General features: G+C 36.0%; 2 protein-coding genes across 2 annotated transcripts in view; one reads left to right on the top strand and one right to left on the bottom strand.

Annotated features, from left to right (window-relative positions):
- PRKCZ (protein kinase C zeta) overlaps nucleotides 1-14,995 on the top strand; it is a 73,081-nt gene extending 58,086 nt beyond the window's left edge. Inside the window, exons 17-18 of the mRNA XM_009274142.1 lie at nucleotides 11,088-11,203; nucleotides 14,487-14,995. Coding sequence (XP_009272417.1) covers nucleotides 11,088-11,203; nucleotides 14,487-14,574 — 204 coding nt within the window. The 3' untranslated portion in view covers nucleotides 14,575-14,995. The remainder of the gene's footprint in view (nucleotides 1-11,087; nucleotides 11,204-14,486) is intronic.
- A 1,810-nt stretch (nucleotides 14,996-16,805) lies between these two features.
- Nucleotides 16,806-23,582, bottom strand: part of FAAP20 (Fanconi anemia core complex associated protein 20) — a 7,398-nt gene continuing 621 nt past the window's right edge. The window contains exons 2-4 of the mRNA XM_009274231.2: nucleotides 21,721-21,868; nucleotides 20,394-21,019; nucleotides 16,806-18,789 (exon numbers count right to left, since the gene is read on the bottom strand). Of these exons, the coding sequence (XP_009272506.1) occupies nucleotides 18,717-18,789; nucleotides 20,394-21,019; nucleotides 21,721-21,868 (847 nt within the window). The 3' untranslated portion in view covers nucleotides 16,806-18,716. The remainder of the gene's footprint in view (nucleotides 18,790-20,393; nucleotides 21,020-21,720; nucleotides 21,869-23,582) is intronic.

Below are 23,582 nucleotides of genomic sequence, written 5' to 3'. Positions count from 1 at the left end.
AATGCAGGTGATGAGCAGAAAAGATTTTGACTTAAAAGCTTTTCCAGATCTTTTCAAGTTGAAACACAAGGACACAAGAGTCTAATGCTGACTAAAATTCCTTTCTGTGTGAAGCTTGAGTTAAATGGAAAAATAAATAATGGTAAAGTGAACACATATACCATAAACTTCTTTTTCCTAGTGTTAGTCATCTGAGTTGTGTGTGGCACAGCTAAGAACATTTTAGATTACTCACTCTGCAGATAGGGTGGCTTAAGAGCATTCAGGGAAGTACCAAGTCAACCTTTTTTTGATTGTTTCAGTACATGAAGCCTATTCTTATCCTAGTGCCTGTTTTTATGGTATTTATCCATTATATGCTGAAAAAAGAACTACAAAGCCATGGCTACTGTTAGCTGTGTACAGAAGCAGTAAGGTCTTTTCTAGAGCTGTACCAACGTATTTTTTTCACTGATTTTCTCAAGTTGAAGGCTGTAAGTTCACTGTATGGTTTATTTAAGAGTGCTTCTATGCTTTACTGAGTATAATGTAAAAGAGGCAGTCTGATGTTTAACATCTAGTTGAATGCCTTGCTGTTGAAATGTTAATGCATAGCTACGACTGACTCATAATGACAATCTTACCACCCTACTTAAATTTTTAAATACTCATTTTGCTGTTTCTTTCATGCTGCCATTCTTGTTCAGGAGGAGCTAATTTTGTCTTCCTTACAACTTTCATTTCATGATGCTTTCTGAGACCTAATAACTGATGGAATGTTGATGTATTGAGATTCACTGCCCAGTTACAGTTTCATGATTTCCTCATATCTCCATCTGTACTCATCATGCTCTTGTTTAAGGCCTGGAATGGAAGATTTTTCTGTGATTGATCACCTTTTTGTTGTTTACTTTGTGCCAAGCATAATGAGATGTCCTGGCCTAAAAGCAGGTTTCCTACCCACGTTGGTAATATAAGTAATCATTTTGGTCAGTGGTAACTACTTTTTACTTACATTATGCTTACCTGGTTTTTTTAAGTCAGATTATGTAGATTGTAGCTTTGGCTTTTTTTTAATTGAATATAAATTTTAGAATTAGAATGTTGGAATCTGTGCTACTACAAATTTGACTACATGACATAGTTTTATCTCCACTGTTGTGGTGGTAAGACTTTCAGGTTAAAGGCTAATTCAAATAAGTTATTTATTCTGTAAAAATGTGTTGCAGTTAATCTGGCATAATTTTCCCTTCCTGCTAAATATATTCAGTAGCTTTCCCATACTTGTATGCTTATATTCCTAAATAGAAAGTTTTACTTATTACAGTCTTATGTCCTCTGCAACTCTGTAGAACATTAAACTAGAAATCTGAGTCTTAAGATCTAAACTACAATTGCAATTTTTACTTATGATATATCAGAAATAAATCTCCTCTAATTGCACACAAATGCTGTTCCTCAGGAAGAAAAGTAAATGTGTTGTGCTAACTCTTGTATTGCAGCAGTAAGCATCTGTGTGAGAATTTTTCAGTCTTGAGTGTAATCTACCAAGTTAGAGAAAATTTAAATGGCTGAATTATTTATGGACTTCTATTTTTATATGCAGATCACTAATTATATTGGTGTCTGTTGCCTGGCTTGTAATGTATATTACTTAGGTATTTTGACATTTCTCTCTGATAGCATTTAATGTAGTTCAATTTGTAGAGTTCTTTTGTTAATTATTATAGAAAATGTTACTATAGTAACATTTCTGTTTTGAGTACGCGGTTTTGTTATTCATGTAAATTTGGCTTTTGTTGTTAGTATTGTTTTGGAACACACAGAAGCCTTCCCTTTTTTCCTGTGAAACTGAAATATAAAATATATCAAAATAAGAATTTGGGAGCCAATACAGTTTGTATAAACTTCTGGTTTAAATGGGAAAAATCTACTGTTTAAATTTTGAATAATTTTATCTTTAAAGTGACAATAATTTATATATAGCCCATAAGAATGACCAGGAAGATTAAGAAAAATCTTATATCAGATGGTGGCGAAAGGATTTTCTGGGAGATGTACAATTTGCCCATTTTACTTGGCACATTCTGGGGAGAACACATGTGAATGACGTACGGACTTGATAGCTCAAGTATGTTACTGTTACTGGTATGCAGCAACACAGAGGCCTCTGCAAAATGCAGCTGCACTCATAATATACAGGCATGATAGGTGTAATGCATTCCTCATTGTAGCTGGAGAACCTTCTTCAGAAAAAGTCTTCAAAAGGTTATTAATGAAATTGAATACTATTCAGTGTTAGTCAGATACAACTAAAGAGTATGAAGGATCTGCAAGACCTTTAAAAGAATTTGCAGATCTTGGTGTAGAAGATCCCTCTTTTCAGTGTGTTCCATCCAGACCTGCAAAGAAGTTGGAGCCAGGGAGAAAGTTAACTGAATACACCATGAGAATTCACAGGAAGAACAGTCTCTGGTCAAGAATAAATCTTGAAAAGGGAGGAAGGCTTTTTGCATCAGATTTGCTCTTGGATAATAATTGACCATCATCTGTTACCTTGAGACATCTATTACTGCTAGACTCAGAAGGCTGGACCAAAAAAATCTTTGCTTGCACCTTGCGGGCGGGGGGCAGTTTTTAGATCAGTTTATCAAACTCAAAGATCATAGAGATCTTTCCAGACAAATCTTAAAAATGCAATTCCAGCTATGATGAAAATTACCTTATTTTCTAATTATTTTCAGCCTTTTTTTACTCTTAGTACTATAAGCCTTCAAAAACATACTACCACCACCCTAACTAGGGAACCAGAGAAGTCAGAGTTGACTCTTTAATCTTGGGCAGTGATCCATGATGGACTCTGTGTGGTAAGGGATCAGAAAGAAAAATGGTCATTCGTTTCTTTCTACAGGAGTTCTGACAAAACATACATGACTTTTTTTATTACAACAAAATTGTTTAAACTTACTCATCATAAATGTTACATTTTCTTATAGCTTTGAGGGCTTTTGAAATGTTATTACATATATTGCCCTATATTATTATATTTGGAAATTTAGTTATCATACTAAATTTGTCTTTTTACTGAAGTTAAACAAAATAATTTTTAATCTCCTATCTCTTGGTTTAATGGGCAATAAAACACTGAACTGCAGTTAAGCAGATGGTTTAAGTACCATCAATCACTGTAAAAATGTATTTTACTGAATTTGTTGTAATTGTGAATAGGGTATGATGAATGTGATCCACGTATGAATACCGTAAGGATGGAATTTAAGCCAGGAATGAAGCGAGACAGAGAACTAGAAAGATCCCTAATTGAGGTGGCTTGTCAAAAGGTTTTGGAGATATTTTTAATTTAATTATGGTTAAAATCTATGCAAGCTGTATATCTTGTGTACATTTTACTGAATGTGTTTTCACAACTATAAAACCATACAAATGGGGTGATTTTGCCTGTGATAGTGCTCCTTTAGGTAATGATAGGAAAGTAAGCTAGTTTTCTGTCCTCTGCAGAGAAGTATGAAATTGCTCCATCTTCTTGTCACCAGCTGTCTTATGTCTGCAGTGAAAAACCACTGCTTTGCTGCCTCATTCTGTTCTGGAAATGCTTTCACGCAAGTTCCAAATTTGTTCGGCCACACTGAAGCAGATACTATTTCGTGAAAGGAAGCAGGACTATGATTTGGATCTACAGGAGACCTCTGCAGAGAAGTATGAAATTGCTCCATCTTCTTGTCACCAGCTGTCTTATGTCTGCAGTGAAAAACCACTGCTTTGCTGCCTCATTCTGTTCTGGAAATGCTTTCACGCAATTCCAAATTTTGTTCGGCCACACTGAAGCAGATACTATTTCGTGAAAGGAAGCAGGACTATGATTTGGATCTACAGGAGAAAAAACAGCCTAAATAAGGGAGTACAAGAGTTCAGCCTTTTCTGAAGTTTATCTAGGAAAATCCCTGTTACCTCTCTACAGATTAAAGGGCTAGGTTCCTTAAAGAGTTTTCTTTCTTCCTAGGCACCCTGAATAATAAAGCACATATCCTACATAAAAGCATGCTGGGACAGGTTAATCACTCTTGTTTTGTAGCAACATAGATATATACTTTAAAAGGAGGAAGCATAACGAAAGTTTTACTGAAACAGTGTGGAGGTCTGAATTGAAATAGTATGTAATTTCCTTTCTCATCTCAAAAGAGAGATTATCAAATGATTTAGCTGCATAACTTGTTAATTCTCAGTGATACCAGATGACCCTCATGATCTCTGAATTTGTTACTGAATTTCCTGTACTCTGAACAGACTATTCCACATCATCTGTGGAATTCTGTTACTGTCTTACTGGGACCAAAGGCGGCTAAATATGTCAACACGAAAATATTAAATTTCTCACTGCAGAAAAATCAGTACTTTCCATAAACCAAAGTAAATATTGTCACTTGGTGAGACAGATGTCCAAATGGGAAGTTTTAACCTGAGTCTGTCTTGGAAATTCACTAATTTATTTTTTTTTTTAAAAAAGGGGAGGGGGTGAGGATGTTTATCCATAGGAGATTTTTTTTTTTGTATTGTTAGGGTGCTTTAGTGTGCCATATTTGGCTCAAAAGTAGAAAAAGTCTGAAAATTACTGGTAGATTGCTGGAAATAGTAGTGTAGAAAATGAATGGAAACCTAAACAGTGTGGTGAATTGTTTAAATCTCAGAAGAAAAAGTTATGTTCAGCATGGCTAATGAGACAGTTTAGCTTTAATCGGTGCCAGAGAATGCAGACACAGTGCAAACTGCAGAGCTACCATTTCTTTAAAAGGGATCTCACCTTACTGGCGGCTTCACAGTAATTAACATTAACAGAAATTTGGGCTTTGCTTTTGCATGAGCAGATACCAAACAATGTTTCAAAAAAATAAGAATTACAACTGGTACTAAATACTGTCTAGCATTTAATATTTCAAAACTGTGAAATGGAAAGAGAAAACTGCTTCTTTCCCAGCAAAAGGCATTTTTAATTTTACATGAAATCTATGAAAACAAAACTTCGTAAGGAATTTCAATCTCCATACAAAATCACATATTAAAACAGGCTTGTCGCTTTGTCATTTAATACTGTTATCACTGAGGATGTGTTGCATGAAAACAAATTGTGATTTTTCGATTTTCCATTAGTGTCATTAGGTCTCTTCCAAAGGGAGTTTTGAATGTTGATTTTCTATCTGATATTTCTCTAGAGGAACGGTGACCTCCAGTGGCCAGCAAGGCTAACCCAAACTGTATATACCACGTAGGCCATAACAGATCAGAATAATGATCAAGTCTGATAGCCTGTCTCTATCAAAGCCAATACCAGAAGCTTCAGAGGAAGGTAAAAATGGTTCCAAATGCTCCTAGCCTACAATGTTTCTCATACAGATAAGTAACTTCCTTCTGATTCATACAGTGGTCAATTTTATGCCCTGTAGCATGAGTATTGATATAGATTGTATAGATGTATAGCTCAAAAATAATGGTCAGAAAATTTTGTAACATTTTGTATTTTAACCACAGTTTTTAAGTACAAACTTCTGTGGTGATAAATTCCTTAATATAACAGGGGGAATGCAAGTGGATTATACTTCCTATGATAAAAAAAAAAATCTCCACAATTCAGAGAAGGCAGGAAGAATTCATTTAACCAGAACTTCATTCTGAAATAACTAGCAATTTATTCTTTAATCAATTGCACGCCTATTGGTATCATTACCAAAAGGACAATTTTCAGTGGTGAATGAGTTGCGTAACATAATTTGAAGTCTTATCCTCACTCTCCCTGAAAACATCTTTTTTCCCATACATAAAACCACAATTGTGCAGTAGGTTGAATTTTTATACAGATTTTTCAAGGAATTTAATAAGGATCTTAAAGTTATTAAACTTAGTAATTACATAGTCTGACTTGCTGTTATCGGTGAAGGCTAAGCTCTTGTTTTTGCAGAGACAGTATATCTGTGAAAAGATCTATTGCCTATCTGGAAGCTTTGAGTATTGTTAATATTACAGTGTAAACTCTGTTACACAAGTATTCTGGTTGAGATTCTGTGTTCATATCTTTCATCCACACTGTTGATTTTTTTTTTTTCCTTCTTGAGGGGAGAAAAATAAACGGTTGCTATGGCATCTTTGTCCCTTTAAGATCTGACCAAAGGATTGCCTCCAGAAGGAGTAGGAGCATCACCTGTCATAAGTTACGCAATGCATTCACAGATGCCTCAGTGATTTTGTTACCCAGAATTTACAGCTATCCTTCCTTCCGTTTGCTGTGTCGCCTTCAATTCTGCCTGAGCATACCCCTTCTCTATTGCAAGGGGATCCATGCAAGAAATTTCGTATCTCTGTTCTGATATAGCTTTGTGAGACTTCTCTTTACAAAGCCTGTAACAGTGGGGTGCTGATCCTGTTTAAGGTCCTGTAATTTCTGCTTAGGTGACCCACTGAACAAAAAAGACATACGATAGTGACGAGCACCCTCTCTTAGTATTGGAAGCCTGGATTTATTTACCTTATGTTTTCCTTTGTTCTTCTAACTAATGTTTAATTCACTAATGTTAAATGGGAAAAACAGATTCCTAACTGTCTCATACATAGGAAATCCCTAGTGTTTTGTAAGACCATTTCAAACAGCTATGGAAGCAAAGAATGTAGCTTGAAAGCTCCACTCTGAAAACAGCTGTGCTGACAAACGTGTTATAAGCATTATTCAGAAAGGATGTTGAGATATATGTGCCAAGACTGAAAAACAGGATTCACACAAATTTTTTTGCACTCTTATCTCAGACTTTTCTATCACTTTCTTCTACAGGCAAAGTAATGACTTGAATCCATTTATGGGTTCAAGGTTGGTGTACGTAGTCAGAGCCTCCTTAAATTAAAGGAGCTTTGTATGAATGCAGCGTACCAATTAAGCAAAACTTTTGCAGAATTGGCATTTGAGATGGTCACAAATAGAAGAATTGTGAATATATATGGTTATCTCTTATGTATTACATAGTTATGGTTATAACAATTGCTAAATTGGCAATCTGGGGCCAAATTAAAATTTTCACTTTCTTTAATGTTCCATAACAGCTCTTGAAGTGTTCTTGCAAGAATTGCATTCTTTTTACAAAATATACAGAATACAAAATATACAGAATTTACTAGCATCTGTAAATAATTATTAAAAAGTAGAACTACAGTTGATTAAAAAAAAAAAGAGCACATTTCATGAGGCAATATATGCTAGCATCTTCATTGAGATGGTATATTTAAATTGCCAGTTTAATAATTTGCTTGTGTCTTGCTCTGTAACTAGCATGCTGGTGTCCTGGTTTCAGCACTGGTTATCCTTTCGAAGTTGGGTTTCTAATGAAACTATGTTTTTTCAGTCTGATGTGTGGCTAACAAGAAGTGCCACAGTCGGGTCCTAAAATAATTTTGGAGCATGAGAGTCAATGGCAGAATTTTTTAATAGAAAAACTAGGAGATTCAATCAAATATTTAAAAAATAAATAATAAGCACTGACATTTTGGAGACAAAGGTGAATTTTCTGGGTAATCTTAATGTTTCTCGCCGTACACCCAAGGTCAACATGTTGCAATTGTGCCTGATCCTCCAAATTCCTAAGACTTGGTGTTTACGTGTGGGAGTTTGCTGATATGAAAGTAAATATATAAGCCAGTTGGTTTGTAGGATTTAGTCATTTAAAATTCTTCTAATTAAACCTTTTGAATGGCAAGTTGAAAATGTCTTCCTGCCTTTTACTGTATTGATGCATATGTTTTACTGTTTGGAATATATGATGTAGCTGTATATGGTTTGGGAACTAAACTTCCAGTGATACTTTCTGAGTATTCTATATTGAGCTATAAAAGAAAGATTATAGATTGTGAAAGGGAAATTGATCAAGCTTCTATGACTTTGTATAGGTTAAAACTAGTCTTGATTCCATTAAATCAAAAGAAGCCTCCATTTGAAAGGTTTAATGTAACTCCCTTCAAATGCTTATGTTACAGCAATAGTATTTTTAATATAATTGTGAAGGAAGAGGGACTTCCACACTGTACTATTCATTTGCCAGTTATGAACCAATAAGGCCGTTTCATCAGTTTTTGCTTATTTTGAAGGCAGGTAGATCTCAAAGATACTACATTCTGTTCTATGTGAAAATGAGCATCCTGGTAGATGAGACCAATTTAGTTCCCTAGTTGGGGAAGACAGAGGAATTCAGCTTTTATCTGTTCTGTCTCTCAAAAGCAGCTGTCTAATCAGGACACTTGGTTGGTAGTCAACACCTATGTTTCTTCAGTAGCCTGAAAAAAAAAAAAACCCAGAGGTGGACATGTGATGATGGGAGAGGAGGCGGAGGAGATATAGGAAGTTGGATGCGAGAGAACTCTGGAAGTATTGCGGTCAGTATTGTGTAGGATTTGGGAAAGCTAAGGCCAGAACTCAGAGTTGCTTATTTCTAAAGTACTAATTCCAGTCCTATCCAGATGAGTGTCCAAAGTCATTGCAGTAGTTTCTTTAAAGAAATAGGTTTTCTCAGACCAAATGGCCATGCAATATTAAGTAAATCTAGAGTATTAAGGAAAACTTAATCAGTTGCTTGTAATTTTGGACTCGATGATCCTTATGGGTCCCTTCCAACTTGAGATATTCTATGATTCTATGAAGTTTTAATGTCAATTTGTAAGCTAATTTTAGATTTCAGTGTGTGACGTTTTCTTATTTAATGCTTAGTGAATATGATGATTCTTTACTTACTGAGCTAAAAAGATATCTTCATGGCCAGTTTGCCCATAAAGAGTATTGCCATACCTCTCATTAATACGTAGATGTGAGGATCGTGTATTTAGAATGAAAGGTACTATTAATTGTGTTTAGCTCTACTGTTTTTCTGTCATTGCTTACTGTAGGACACAGACATTTTGGTTTTCTTACTATTTCTAACCAGTGAGGCATTAGAAATACATAAAGGTACAGTTTACACTTTCTAAAACGTTACGCTTTTTCATACATAATTCTTCTCTAGCATTAATGCATTCCTTGTTACCTTTGTTATATTCCATCCCCGAATTACATATTTTTAGTATAAGGCATTACCTCAGCCTATTGACAGCTAAGGACATTAGTATTTGGTCAGTCATGTTTCCATGAAACGTGCAGATGTTTGTAGAACAAACTTAACTAAAATCATACATGTTAAGCAACATAATGTCTTTGAAATGCTGTGGATTTCTAGTTAGACTAAAAAGTGTTCGAAAAACTAGCTGTTCTGTTTGCGTGTTATCAGTGCAGTTCAGTTCACACTGTTTTTATTGTTTAAGTTCCTGTCTTTGATGTTAAGCAGTATTGTTTACCTATTACTGATTTTTCCAGAATATAATGCCTTGAAGTAGCTTGTTTGCTTGTATGAAGCAATTGAGCAGTAGCTATCACTTGGCTGTTGCATGGCCTGCTTAGTATGAAAAGAATGTTCCTCAGACTGTATGGACAGGAGAGAGGCAGCTAATGCTGATTTGCAACCAGTGAGTTTAAGCATCAATTGAAGTAATACGTTGCACTTGAGATTTTTTTTTTTCTTCCCTCTTTATGAAGCAGAAGAGAGCTTTCTTTGGTTTGTTAGACAGTATTTATATTAGGGTACAGTGTGAAATTGCAAGGCACGGTGAAGAGGGTTCTGTTCACAAAAGTGAATAGTGTATAATTAATAACTTCAGGAAAAATGTGAGAAGTATAAATCCATTGGAATAATTCACAGAATTCTACAAGAGCTCCATGGGTTTATTGTAATTTAAGATACTTCATACTCTACAATATTTCAACTGGGACACTCACTAATATGATAGATGTAACATGTAGAAAACATAGTAGTAGTATTTGTCATTTGTGGTAGAAAGTGATTTAGCTGGCCATGCAAAATGGCAAAACATGATTATTGACTGGTTTTGATACCCTGGTTTCCAGTATATTGGCTGGATCAGTTGCTCAGGCTTCCACCAGCTTCCAAAAGTTAAAACTTATATCTGTGATTTTCCACTGGGCCTGGAACTGTGACTGCTTGAAAACAAGGTTAAAGTGGAGTTCTTCTTGCACCTTTTTTGGAACTGCCATGGGTAGTGATGTAAACAAATAATAACATTTAATCTGTCATCAGCTCCTGTATCACTCAAACCTGTGATAAAAGCGATCTAATAACTGGAAGATAGTAGGGATTTGCCTTAATCAGAAAACTATAGATAATGTTGAACATGCTACTGGTATAGCAAATGAGAAAAGGTTCTCAATGACTACAACAGCATTATTTGAGTTTTAAAAAAAAAAAAATTTCCCCTGTTTTATTGACTATCCCTGGTAAGGAAGGTAAATATGGGTTTCCAGTTCCTGTAGCAGGAAATATTGTATGTAAATGTATTAATGGTTACATTTTAATTGCAGAATAAAATTCTGGGCTGCTTTAGCTATTTTGTTGATGAGCACGACTTGCTTTTAATGATTGCTTACCCATGTGGCTAGCGATTGATTGGGACATAAATATTGCTTACTTTTTTGTTCTCTGCTGGAATTAACATTAACAAATGAGTCTGGTTATGTTGATTTGACGTAATCTAAGAGGCTGCCTTTACAAGAGGCAACTTTAGAGGAGCTTATAAAAGGGAAGAAGGAGTTGTATTCTGGGAAAGCATCTTGGCTTGAATGGAAAGCTTCTGGAGTATGTTCTCAGTTTATAAACTGTTGAGCCAGATGTATATAGCAAAAATGTTTTTTCTTAATATATAGGCAAGAGACTTGGGAAACAGCTTTTTCCATGGTCCTAAAATTTTATTAATTTCTGATAACTTTTGAAGTTTTTCTATTTAAAATACAGCAATAGGATAAACAGGATAAGCATGTACCATTTAGTGTCAGAATCTACTAGTCTAATACAATCTGACATTAAGTTTTAAACATGTTTATATCTTCCACCAATATTAAACTCAACTATAGTGACTTTTCTGTGCATGTACTCTAGAGCCAATGTATGTTGCTGTTCTTAGGGGATTTTGTAAATATTCAATGTTTTAATTTTTCCCCTCCCCCATTTTTTTCTTCTTAGCTGGAAAAGAAGCAAGCAACCCCTCCATTTCAGCCTCAGATCACAGACGATTATGGTTTGGATAACTTTGATACACAGTTCACCAGCGAACCTGTGCAGCTAACCCCAGATGATGAGTATGTTTTTCTTTTTCCCCAAATACAATTGCGTATTAAGAAATTAATTTAGAAATGGCTTGAAAATTACTAAGAAGAGACTATGTACTTAGCATTAGAACATAGTCAAGTTAAAGTAAATCTGGAATTCTTTGTATCCTACATATCTTGCATGAGTTATCATACTACTTATATATTAGAAGACTGCCTAGTATTCTAATAGAAGTTCAGAATACAGTATTGATTTGCTGTTGAGCGTGTGCTTGGCACTGAAAGAAGAGATGGAAATTTGATTCCTGACTCGGGCAGTTTGCATTTCTGTACTCGGGAGAAACAATTGACGCACAACTCCTTGGGTCTCAGATTAAGCTTGAGATAGCAGGGAAATCTTACAGAAAGCTATTCTTTAAATGTGCTATGGAAAAATTTTGCAGGAAGAAAAATTATGCTTTAATAAAGGAATTTGAAGGCTGAGGAGTGATTGCTGTACACGAAGGAAGAAAGTTTCTTCAGATACAAGGTGGTATATAAGACAACAAGCTATAGTTTTGGTAGTTAGATGGGAGACTTATCTTGCCCAAACTCTTTAAGAGAATAATTGTATGCAGTTTTGAGGATTTACTGAAGTGTAAAAATCTAAAATTGGAACTTGAACTTCCTTTGGAAAAACGAGGAAGCTCTATGCAATGGGAGAAAATGTCGGAGAAAAAACAGTCTTGCTCACTGCTTCACAGACAAATGAAGTCAACATAGAATCATAGAATCATAGAATCATTGAGGTTGGAAAAGACCTCTAAGATCATCGAGTCCAACCGTCAACCCAACACCACCATGCCCACTAAACCATGTCCCTAAGCGCCTCATCTACACGTCTTTTAAATACCTCCAGGGATGGGGACTCCACCACTTCCCTGGGCAGCCTGTTCCAATGTTTCACCACTCTTTCAGTAAAGAAATTTTTCCTTCCATCCAATCTAAACCTCCCCTGCCGCAACTTGAGGCCATTTCCTCTCGTCCTATCGCTTGTTACTTCGGAGAAAAGACCAACACCCACCTCGCTACAACCTCCTTTCAGGTAGTTGTAGAGAGCGATGAGGTCTCCCCTCAGCCTCCTTTTCTCCAGGCTAAACAGTCCCAGTTCCCTCAGCCGCTCCTCATAAGACTTGTTCTCCAGACCCCTCACCAGCCTCATTGCCCTTCTCTGGACACGCTCCAGCACCTCAACGTCCTTCTTGTAGTGAGGGGCCCAAAACTGAACACAGTATTCGAGGTGCGGCCATGTGTCTGATGAGAAATGTATTATCAGAGCTAAGGGGGGAGGGTGGGCCAAATGGCATCAGTGTGAGAATCGTAGTATCTAATTGCTGAGGAATGCAACAAGTTTGGGGAGGGTCCATTCTTCTTTTTCCAAGGTGCATTTTTCTTTCAAGGCTTGAGTGTGTGACACTAATGCCAGATGGCACTTAGAATACACCTTTTTAAGAACTTCAAAATATTGTTTCTCATTAGAGAGCATAGTAGCGTGTGTTTTGTTTTGAAATTTTTGTGCTATTCTATCAAAAATACAATGAAACTTTCTGCTGCTTATTTAGCACTTTGATACAGAAGTGAAACGAATCAAAGGAGATTTTGGGTTTATTAAAAATCTAAGACTCAGAATCCTGAAATCTGTGCAGCTAGCAGTTTTAGGTGAGCTTTACTGTAAGAATGCAGCAAAGATTTGCTTGCACGTTATACACTTATATTTTCCCAGTATATTTCATTTATTTATGTTCATTTTTCCTTATCTGACTAGATGCCCTCTGCTGAAAACTATAATGCGTTCTTTTCCAGATGTTTTCAGCCTATTGTCCTGTTCACTGGTTTCACATTTGAAAAAAAAGTATTTCATAAACTTCCAGCGCTTTGCATTCTTTACAATTTCTAACTGAAGTCTGTAGAGCTACTGATTGATGGTGTTCTAGAATGAATATTTGGGTCTAATCAGATGTTTAATAAAGCTGATTCTAAAGTATTGCTTTTGGAACCGGATTTTAATAATGGATTTATGATTTCTACTTTCTTAGATACCGTCTGAAGTACTGCGTGTAGTTGGATGCCATGTTGGCAAGCAGAGGCTGTTGCATACTATCCAAAGGCTTTCATAATTAAAGGCACAAGACTGTCACATTCCAGCCTATGTGCTTCTCGGTTTTCCTTCCTCTTTGTTGCTACACAACAAAGCTAAACTGCTCTGAAAAAAAGACAATACCATTTCAAAGCCTCTTTCATAAAGTGCCTGCTAATCCTAGGTCAACCCCCTGGACTAGCTAAGTTGGTTAGGGAATTTTTATTTGTACAAACAAATGTTATGTTGATTAAATTTGTGATTGCTAGTTACAGTGATCATTTTTACAATCTGTTGAGTCTACTCTAGTGGCAATAAATTTACTGTTGCAGGGTCTGTCTTTTGCTGCATTCTTGGGTAGCAGGTGTTCATCCTCAAGTAATTACATATTTGGAGATTTTGCTGTGGATATTTGTGTGCCTAAGTGCTCAAGCTTGAATTTTTGTGCAAGTGTTGCCTATATATCATAGACCCATAGTTCACAACCTATTCTCTCTTTCTCAAGAGTCCAACACATATGAAGTGAATAGCTGAATGGAAACCAAAGTGTGAAGTGCTTCAGTTACTGTTTCTGTGTGACGCCAAAGAATTGCAAGGCACATTTGTGCTTTACAGGTTCTGCTTGACAACAAAATTACAAATACCAAGTGTATGCGCACCTATAGCGGGAAGCTTTATGAACAAAACATCTTAAAAGAAATTCTGTCTCTTTTATGTGTATCAATTTATAAGTCTGTCCTTGGATTTCCTGTGCATACAATGTGTTTTTTAAAAAGTATTAGCTTTGTGCTTGACTCTTTTGTAGTATTTATCTTACATATAACACTAGTAGCCCTTGCTGACAGCAAAATATCTTTCTTATTTCTAAATTGGTATTCTAAACCAACAGTCATTTATTATATGCTTCTTTTGGTGCCCTGTAAAGTATGCACGTCGCCTAACTGGAAGAGCAGAAGAAACTTTTTATCAGATGTTTCAAAATTTCCAGTCATATTGCTTTAGATATTGGGATAAAACATTAGTGTTAAGCATTTGCATTTTCAGAGACTTTTTTTTTCCCCATTTATTGTTATTTCTGTACAACCTCATATACATACATTTCTGTAAGGTATTTTGTTATTATTTGAAGAAAAAGTACAGCAGCAAAAATAGTATTTGCAATTGATAAAACTGAAAATGCTGTTATTTGTTTTTCAGAGATATAATAAAGCGAATAGATCAGTCAGAATTTGAAGGATTCGAATATATTAATCCATTGTTGCTGTCAACAGAAGAAACGGTATGAAGGAATGACATCTTCGTTGTGGACAATGTGAATGACCTTTAAATTTATCCTTAACTACAGTATATGCATGCGAGGCTGGGGAACTGTTAAGATTTTGGATGGAGACCAATGATTTAAAAAAAAAAAATTGCTGCTGAAAATCAAAGAAGAGAATAATGATTTTGGTGGGTGTCTTCTGCCACTTAGTGATTCTTAAGTTCTGGGCACTGACACAACTGGCTTCATTAATGAAGGAATTTGCATTTTGTGCCTGTTTCATGAAGGATTGAAACGTTCATTGCATCCCTGGAAAAGGAGATTCTGAACAACTTTGAGATCTACATACTTTCTACAAACATTTGATGCAATGAGCTACCAATTGAAGAATATTACAGTGTAACATCCTGAAGAATAAAATATATTACGGTGGTGTTGAAGCTTATTTTTGATGCCTTTTTTCACAAGTGGTACCTGTCTAAACGTCTCAGATATATTTAAAAGGAGTTGTGTTTTATTAGCAATCAAAACATAAATTTGGGTACAAGATTTAAGTGCCTAAATGGATAAACTGCATTGAAGAATTATTACATATTTGGAACGTTCTTAAACCTGGTAAGTTCTGGTTGTTAATATTAAGTAACCATTTACATATGAAACATACAGTTCACAGCTGCAGCCTAATGTACATTTGCATCTTTATAGAATTTGAAATGCAGAGTGACTCAGCAATATTAATTCTAAATTAGAATTTACAGTATCAATTTCAAAAGCTGTTGTTTTAAACTCCAAATTTACCAAAATGTTTAGATTGAAGAAAACTAAATTTGCACACAAAGGATTTCTGAAAATACTTAAGCAGTGCCTACACCTACAATGAAGTTGTGTTGTATATTAGATTTTTGAAAAGTATTTTTATCAACAATACAAATATTCAGAAATAGAGCAAAAGCGTAATAAAGCATAGCCTTAAAGTTTAAATAGTAAATCTAGAATAACCATAATATAAAATACACTTTCCTGATAAAGCACACCTCCTACTTATGATAAACTGTCTGCTTACAATTACTCAGTGTGTATTAATAACTAATCATTCTACATAAGAGAATGGGATGTTTTGGTAAAATGATTTGCATCAAAGTAGTAAATTTTTTTAATGGAAGAAAAATGAATACCTAAGAAATTGGATAAAGCAAAAGATAACTATCAAATCCCTTCTCGTGGAAACTCTCCCCTTGGGAGGGGAGGGGGGGGGGGGGGCAGGGAAAGGATATATTACATCAAAAAGGTTAACAATTTATCAGCTTGGAAAGGCTCATGTCGCTACATTTGAGGATTAGTAAGTGTGCATTGCTATCTGAAACTTCAGATGCTTGTGAAGATTTACCTGCCTCTATAAGTAACAACAGCAGAGGCAGTGTTTCTTTTTGCTAAATTTTGGTTTAACTATATCGTGTGGGTTGTAGAGGTAGGAAAAAAATTACGTGGGAAGGAAAAAATGAGAAACCCTGTGCCATGACATCTCACCTAATTTGGTGTAAAATGCAGGATAAATTGCAACGCTTTCACTTTCTTTAACATACGGTTTTCTCAGGGTACAGCATTGCATTAGGTGCTGAACATGACATCTTTCGGATTCACATCCAAGTCATGAGGTGCTAGGACGAGACTGCCAAAACATTGTTTAAAATTTTCAATTAATCATTGGTTAACAATCTACATTTTGTATCCCCTCATTAGCCACAATTATGCAGATCTGTGGTTATTTAGGTATATTAATCCCATTCAGATTTAAGTTGTGGGTTTCTCTCTGTTGGACTGTAGCTTTTCATATTAAGCAAGATGTGTTTTAATCAGCACTAAATAATTTAACCAGTAAGAAGTACTTGCCTCAAATGCCTCCTGGACTTTATATACTTTATTATCCACTAAAGGAAACATTTACCTTTTAAACGTAATCTGACATTTTTTAATTATTCGTTTTTTCCCTTCTCCCTGGCAATTACTTTATTTACCCTGAATAATTTTTTTCAGTGTGTTCAACTCCCCTGGTAATAAAGCTAATCAATAGTTATCAGAGTGACTGCAGGCAGCTCATGAATGGAAATATGACAGATTAAGCTGTCCTTTGACATGCCAGGGCATAGGACTTTAAAATGGAAATATTAGAAATGTGGGTTGGGGGGTTTTTTTTAACCTTTTTTCTAGGTTTCAGAACATTTTGGGAGGGAGGGAAGGAAGAACAGAAAGACACATTTGCTAAACAAACATTGTAAAGACTACTTGATTTTATTTGAAAATTTACAGGCATTTACAATGTTGCTGTGTTGCCAAATAGTTTGCTGGATACAAGTTTGGTTGCTCATGTGCAAGTGTTTGAATAATGTTCTGTTCATGATGAAGGGGAAATTTTTTATATAAAGTACTTGTTTTATAAATAAAAGAAAATGAAGGATGTAATTAAATGTGTGGTTTGGAAAAAAAATCCTAATATATTACAAATGGATCTGGTAATGATATATAGTTGTCTTATTTGAAATAGTAAACGAAAATTCTAGCTAATTTAATGATTGTAAAACAGTAAATATGTTCTTGTAGTTTTGTATAATTAATTAGTTGGGATCTTTGCTGACCAGTTTTAATTGTGCAGAAGATGGTATACTAATCCATAACAGCTAAGATCATTTATATTCTTGCACATCTATTAAAGACTTTAATGAAAAAGTTAATAGACTGTTATTATTTATCAGTAAACTGAGCTATGTCCAACTTGCACTTTTTAAAGAGACCCCATTGTAAATTAAACCTATAGGATTCTTCCTGTATTTTGATACTGTGTTCTATGTTTATTCTGTATCTTTGGGTCGCACCTGAACTGTACACTTTTGAGGTCCAGGGCAGAGGTTTGCTGAGATAGAAAACCATTCAGATACTGAAGTTTGTTAATCTAGTTGCACTCCTCTGTATGTGAAGGCAGCTGTGATCAAAATAGCTGAAAGGGGCACAACTGTATTACTCTTGCATATAGCCCTTTGACAAGAAACTAATTTGAACTGTAAGGCCGTGACTGGAGACACGGTATACTGCATGAACAGGATACCCTGTTCAGGAAACAATTAACTGTACTTGGGGGAAATGAACGACCTATTCTAGTTTATTTCATCCCTTCCATTTGTTGTTACTAAACTATCACTAAATGTCATTTATTGTCATTCATGGAAAAGGTTGCTTTTCTCAAGCTTACAAAATGTTTACCTGCTACTACTAAGAAGTTACCAAAACAGTAGATGAGTCTTCTGAATACCTTCTAGCCAAAAGAAACTCTCAGGTGTTCTTTATTCTCAAACATTGGTGGTTTCTAAGGGAGAGGGTTGGAACTGATGCAAAAAGCAGCTGTTTTGGCTGACTGACTATATTGAACCTTGTGAAACCGGCAGGAGAAATGTTCTTTCTGGAGCCTAGTTAGTTGAGACTAGTCATGTTAATCAAGTGGATACTGACTTAGAACCCTACAAAGTAAGGTTATGAATTTAGCTGTGTTCTTTCAGAAAGATAAAAAAAAACAAATGCCCTTTATTTGGTCTGGGTTGCGTTTTCTTTTAACATAGATATACTCACAGAATCAACTGTACAGTCATATAAGTTCTTACTTAGATATTAAAATCATTAAAAATATTAAGCTTGAATGACTTTTTAATTAAGCTTATTTTCACAGATTACCTGTTTAGAAGAAAAAGTAAAAGGTCAGTAAACTTCTGGATTAGATTAAATAATAGTTATCTCTTGTTCAGCTGCTTTCTTCTACACTTAGAGATTCGGAACTATGGTGCATCAGACAAAAACTGGTTCTTCAGGGATTTACAATAGTACATTTTTTTTTCAGAAGTACCCAGATTCCAGGAGTGCCAAGACTGATTTCCCTGGGGGTCTCTGGGACATCCTATAGCACCATTTTCAGAACTAGAACTACTTTACATGCATTTGAGAGGATTTAAAATAAAAAGACCCCAAACAGGCAGGTGGCACTTTGACCTTCTGTTGAGTTATTGGTTTGTGATCTTTAAGCAAGTTCGAAACAAGGACGTGCTTCCTTGACACATTTTTTTCTTTTCCTTTGAGAAAGGTTCATCCGTGGCCTTGTTCCTTCGCACTTCATTCTTCTGGATTTACCACATTACATCATCTACACTTTCAGACAAGCACCTAGCAAGATGGCCATCAATATCCAGTTGTGACAGTCTGCAAATACAGAGAATTTGTTCAGTGAGAAACAAAGTCAAATCCTCTTATTTAGCCTATTCTTCACTCTCATTTCCTAAGCAATCACGGAATTGTTCTAGTAGTTTAATGGGTAAGTCATTCCTGTGCTCAGAAGCACTGCAATCTGCCACAAACTCTTGCAGTTGCTATTACCTGCTGCTAGATAGTTTGATAATGTCACTTACTAGAAGACAATGCTCACACTCCATATGCTCAGGACAAGTAATGAGGCTATTAATGAGGCATCACATTAGGCTATTGATACAGGATAGAAAACCATTACCTTATTCCACATCCAACTCCAACTTTGAGGATACAGGAAACGAGATTTCCGATAGAGGACGGATGCTTTCTCATGTCTGCTTTCAATTCCTTCTTTGGAGGGCTATTTTTGTGATTGTGACATGACCCTCCCCGCTGCCCATATTACAGTATTTTTTTGAAAAGTGGCTTTGATAAAAATTGAAACTAATCCTAATCAGCAGTTACCAGTAGCACAGAACTGAGTATGGAGACCTGAAGTATCTTTAGCCTTTCTGTCTAAATCTCTTGATACAATGACCACAATTTTGTAAATATTAAGTCATCCTTTTGTCTCCTTGTTCAGCCTCCAAACAAAAGAGAACAAAGTTGCAGCCAATAAATCTTGCAGTTAGAGGACCTGTTCAAAACCACGTTTTCAGCAGCTATGACAGCCTAAATACTATTAAGTGGTGTAATTTCAAGAAACAACATAATTCTTACTGTAGAGTAGATAATTCAATTGCTGGGAGGGAGGATTTTTTTTTTTTTTAAATAAAGGTAGCCTGACAGCAATGGAGGACTGAAGTCTCATTTAGTTGTACTAGTCGGGGCTTGCATAAGAAAAATCAGCTTCCTTCCATCTTGCCCAGACCTTGAAAGCTAAATCTAAACTTCAGAGCATAATTGCTCAGCCAAAGGCATCCAGGTACATACTGAACAGGTACCAACATAGCTGTTAACAGTAAAGTCTAGATCTTGAAGAGAAAGTGACAGGTATGAGATTAATCCATCTAGCTCTAAAGTTAGCTTAACTATCAAGAATGCTGCACTGGAATGGTTTTTGGATTATGATACAAATTTCACAAAAAAGTCTTTTCATGCTCAAGTATTTAAAAAAGTTAACTCTGCCTACACTAGCAAGGTTTACCAGAGAGCTCAAACTTAGCTTTCTTTTTGAAGCAGTATAATCTAGTAATCATGAACTTCTAAACAATTAGAAGTAGGAAATTCTGACGTTTAAAAAGTACTTTACAGTAGAAGTTTTGTTTATTTTCATAATTTTGTATATAGAGAACACATCCAGAACCATTTTGAGTTTCGTATACTGTGAAGTTTCCAAAAAAAAAAAAACAAGCTCAAACTTAGCTTTCTTTTTGAAGCAGTATAATCTAGTAATCATGAACTTCTAAACAATTAGAAGTAGGAAATTCTGACGTTTAAAAAGTACTTTACAGTAGAAGTTTTGTTTTTTTTTTTTTTTTTTTATTTTGTGTATAGATCCAGAACCATTTTGAGTTTCGTATACTGTGAAGTTTCAAAAAAAAAAAAAAACAACTTACGTTCCACTAAAATGAATCAGACACATTGGGCAACTGTCAAGAGTTGACAATCCTTCACTCTGATTTTCAGTCTTCTCCTTGCAGCTTTCAGTTCCAGGTACGCTCACAAGAGGCGGCTTCTTTTCTGCAGGCGCATATCTGGCCTCACCAAATGAAATATTCCCTTGATGTGTTTGTATTTGAAGCTCTTTCCTATCATTTTCTTTTCTGTTTTCCCTGCTGTTCTGTACAGCCCCTCTGTAGTGCTGTTGAAAGCTAAAAGCTTTTCCAGAGCTTTGCGACAATGTTAAGTGGTGTGTAGAACTTCTGTGTTGAGTGAGTTTACGTGATTTAGGACTTGCATCCAGTTCTGAAATACCTTTTGTGTCATTGCCAACCATATTTTTGGCTTGATCTGTAATAGTTACACAGCATGTTTTCTCAGCTGTAGAAGGTAAACTTTTCAGTTTATCTGCTTGGCCCCGTCCTTTATGCAAATGGTCGATCTGGCTCTGTGTTAGCTGATGGGAGCTAAGATCCTTTGGGTTTAGACATTTTTCTTTGCAAAAAGATGGGAATGATACCCACTGAAAGTCTTTCATTCCAATTGTGAAGACTTGTTTTCGTAGACTGTCTTCCTCAGAACTCTATGACACACACATACACAATGTCTTCAAACAAATGCAGTTCAATTAATACATAAAACCAAGGCTGAACATATTACAAATACTGAGAAGGCTAAACTACATTGAAGAAAAGAACATATTATTTACATCCATCTCCAGCACTTGTAAAGCAATCAAGAACTTCCTGGAGTTTATGCAGTATGTGTCTTCCCTTAACGTGTAAATTGATACAATAGGGTACTCTTTTAATATGTCCCATAGAGACTAAAGATGAAAAAAACAACATACTGCTGTTCAGGGAAAAAAAATCTACTTTAGAAGGACTGTGGTTTTTGTGTCATCATATTGCTTAACACTTATCGGAGCAATGTAATGGTTGTTACTGTCTAATTAACCTCTTGTTACTGTTTGCCTTTTCCAGTTTCATTTGGGTAGGGAGATGCTAGTGCTTACGAGCAGTCAGTACGCTTACACAGGTTACCTCTTTTCAGCAAAATGTTCTAAAGAATTTGCCATACTGCAAAAAAAGCCCCTAGTAGTTATCCTTATACTACCTGCAACACAATGCTAAGTCACACCACTATATGTAGAGACTAAAGAGCTGAAAACCAACATCTATTTAAAAGCTATTTCAGATTGTTTCCCCTGTTAACATCATCATTCAGACTGTCACTATTGTAAGCAGTACACAAAGTGCAGACAACAAGGATACAGCACGCTACCTTTCCAAAGAATTCTGGAAAACTGGGCACTGTTTGCCAATTTGTGCATTGTAAATCTTGACTGATGTCTTTCAGTAACAAAATCCATGGTTTTTCACACTCACTTAAGTCTTCTTTTTCAAACCAGGAACATCTGTCAGGCAACGTCCTGTAAAGAGAGAGACAGTCCAATAGTTTGAGGGTGGGAGAGAGGGAAGAAAATACTCTGCATTGCTATTAGTTTGCCTCTTAATTAACTTGATTTACTCCTCCTGTAATGCTAATGTTTCAAAAAATGTAGCTATCTTTAACTGTGATTTATCAAAGCAGAAGTTTTAAAATTGAAACCTTCCAGTAGCTGACAGTGCATCAACTTCTTTCAGCCCAATTCAATGGCTAAGTGTGGTGACCCCTTTCCTTTTGTTAATGGCTAAGCACAAGGTAGGGATTTTATGATTGAAAATGCATATAACTTTTCCATTTGTACAACATAAAACTCCATTCTTACCTATTTTCTCGATTAAGTAGCACTATATGTGCTAAACCAAGAATAATATTTGATAATTTTGCCATGTCAAACCACAAAGAGGCATGTAAAAAGCATTTGTCAGTAGGTACAAGTATGCAAATGCAGATTTTTGAGTTTAAAAGAGAGGCAAGATGGCCTGTGGAGGAAAAAAAGATTTAGCTGTTTATAATACTGTTTGTTTACCAAGGGAACCTCCATCTAGCCTACAGCAAGATTTTTCTAGATCACAGAGACACTATTTACCCTATAAACTAATTTTTAGTCTACCGTGACTTACATAACTAATACAGCTATCAAAAAAATTATCCAATTTTTTAAAAGAACGTCTAAAAGCCTTGCTTTCTACTTGTAACAAATGCGATGTAGGTATTTATTACTGTCTTCACTTCCAGGTGAACAGTTAAGTGTAGCCACTGTTTTTTCTTCTCAAATACCGAACTTGACACCTACTGAACACAGAAATCACTGAAGTGTTTGCACTGAGGATGCCAGTTGCATTGGTTCCCATGTATGCTTGGCCATTCCCATACTGCCATTTGAAATTACCTATTATCCTTCTGAACAACTTGATCTAATCCATCCTAGGAAGGCATTAGGAAGGTTTAACTATAAAGTAAGCATTAAAAGGTTCTTATACTAGTAATGCTGTATAAAGACAATTTCAAGAGAAGGACAGATTGATAATGTCAGAATACTATTTCCAGCGTTCCTACTCCTTACTGATGCATTTTCTTGGGTCACTGTCCAGGAATGATGCTGCACTGAGAAGAAACTAGAGACAAGTCTTACGAGCCCTCAAAAAGCGGAGTGATCGGCCTTTCGAAGCCTGTTTTTGGAAGGGGCACAGCTGACGGCGTGCTTGCTCATCCTAACAGGCTGAAACAAGAACTGAACTGCTCACTGCCTCTTCACCCTGCCTTTCTTCAATCCTCCCTTACTCGAGGGCTGGAAAAAACAGGAATTGTTTCTGGTCTCCTGTGAGCCTTATCCTGAAGAAAGAAAACTTGATTTTCATACGTTAACATTTCTCATGGGCCCCATCCTTCCCGGTGCTATTCTGTGCCAAAGAACATGCAGCCTGGTGCACTTCATTTTGCAGTTGGCTTCTCAATTTTTTAAAGGTACTACAGGTGGTGTTTTATGAAGTAGCCTTTAACACAACCAGCAACGTGCTAGAGGCACGACTACAAACACCTCAGGTCGCAGGTGTGTTTGAAGACCCAGCTGCATCTTTACGGCACGGGGGCCGACGGAGGGCAGGGCCGTCCCTTTTCTGAGTCGCCTGATCCAGGCGGGAGCGTCTGCACCCCGGCCCGGCTTGGGCGAGGCCCTCCGGCCTCCAGCGGCCGCCCGG

This window comes from Aptenodytes forsteri, unplaced genomic scaffold, assembly GCF_000699145.1.
Source record: "Aptenodytes forsteri isolate BGI_AS27 unplaced genomic scaffold, ASM69914v1 Scaffold16, whole genome shotgun sequence".
Taxonomy (NCBI): domain Eukaryota; kingdom Metazoa; phylum Chordata; class Aves; order Sphenisciformes; family Spheniscidae; genus Aptenodytes; species Aptenodytes forsteri.
Note: the sequence above shows the minus strand (reverse complement) of the source record. Positions and strands in the feature narration are given on the sequence as shown.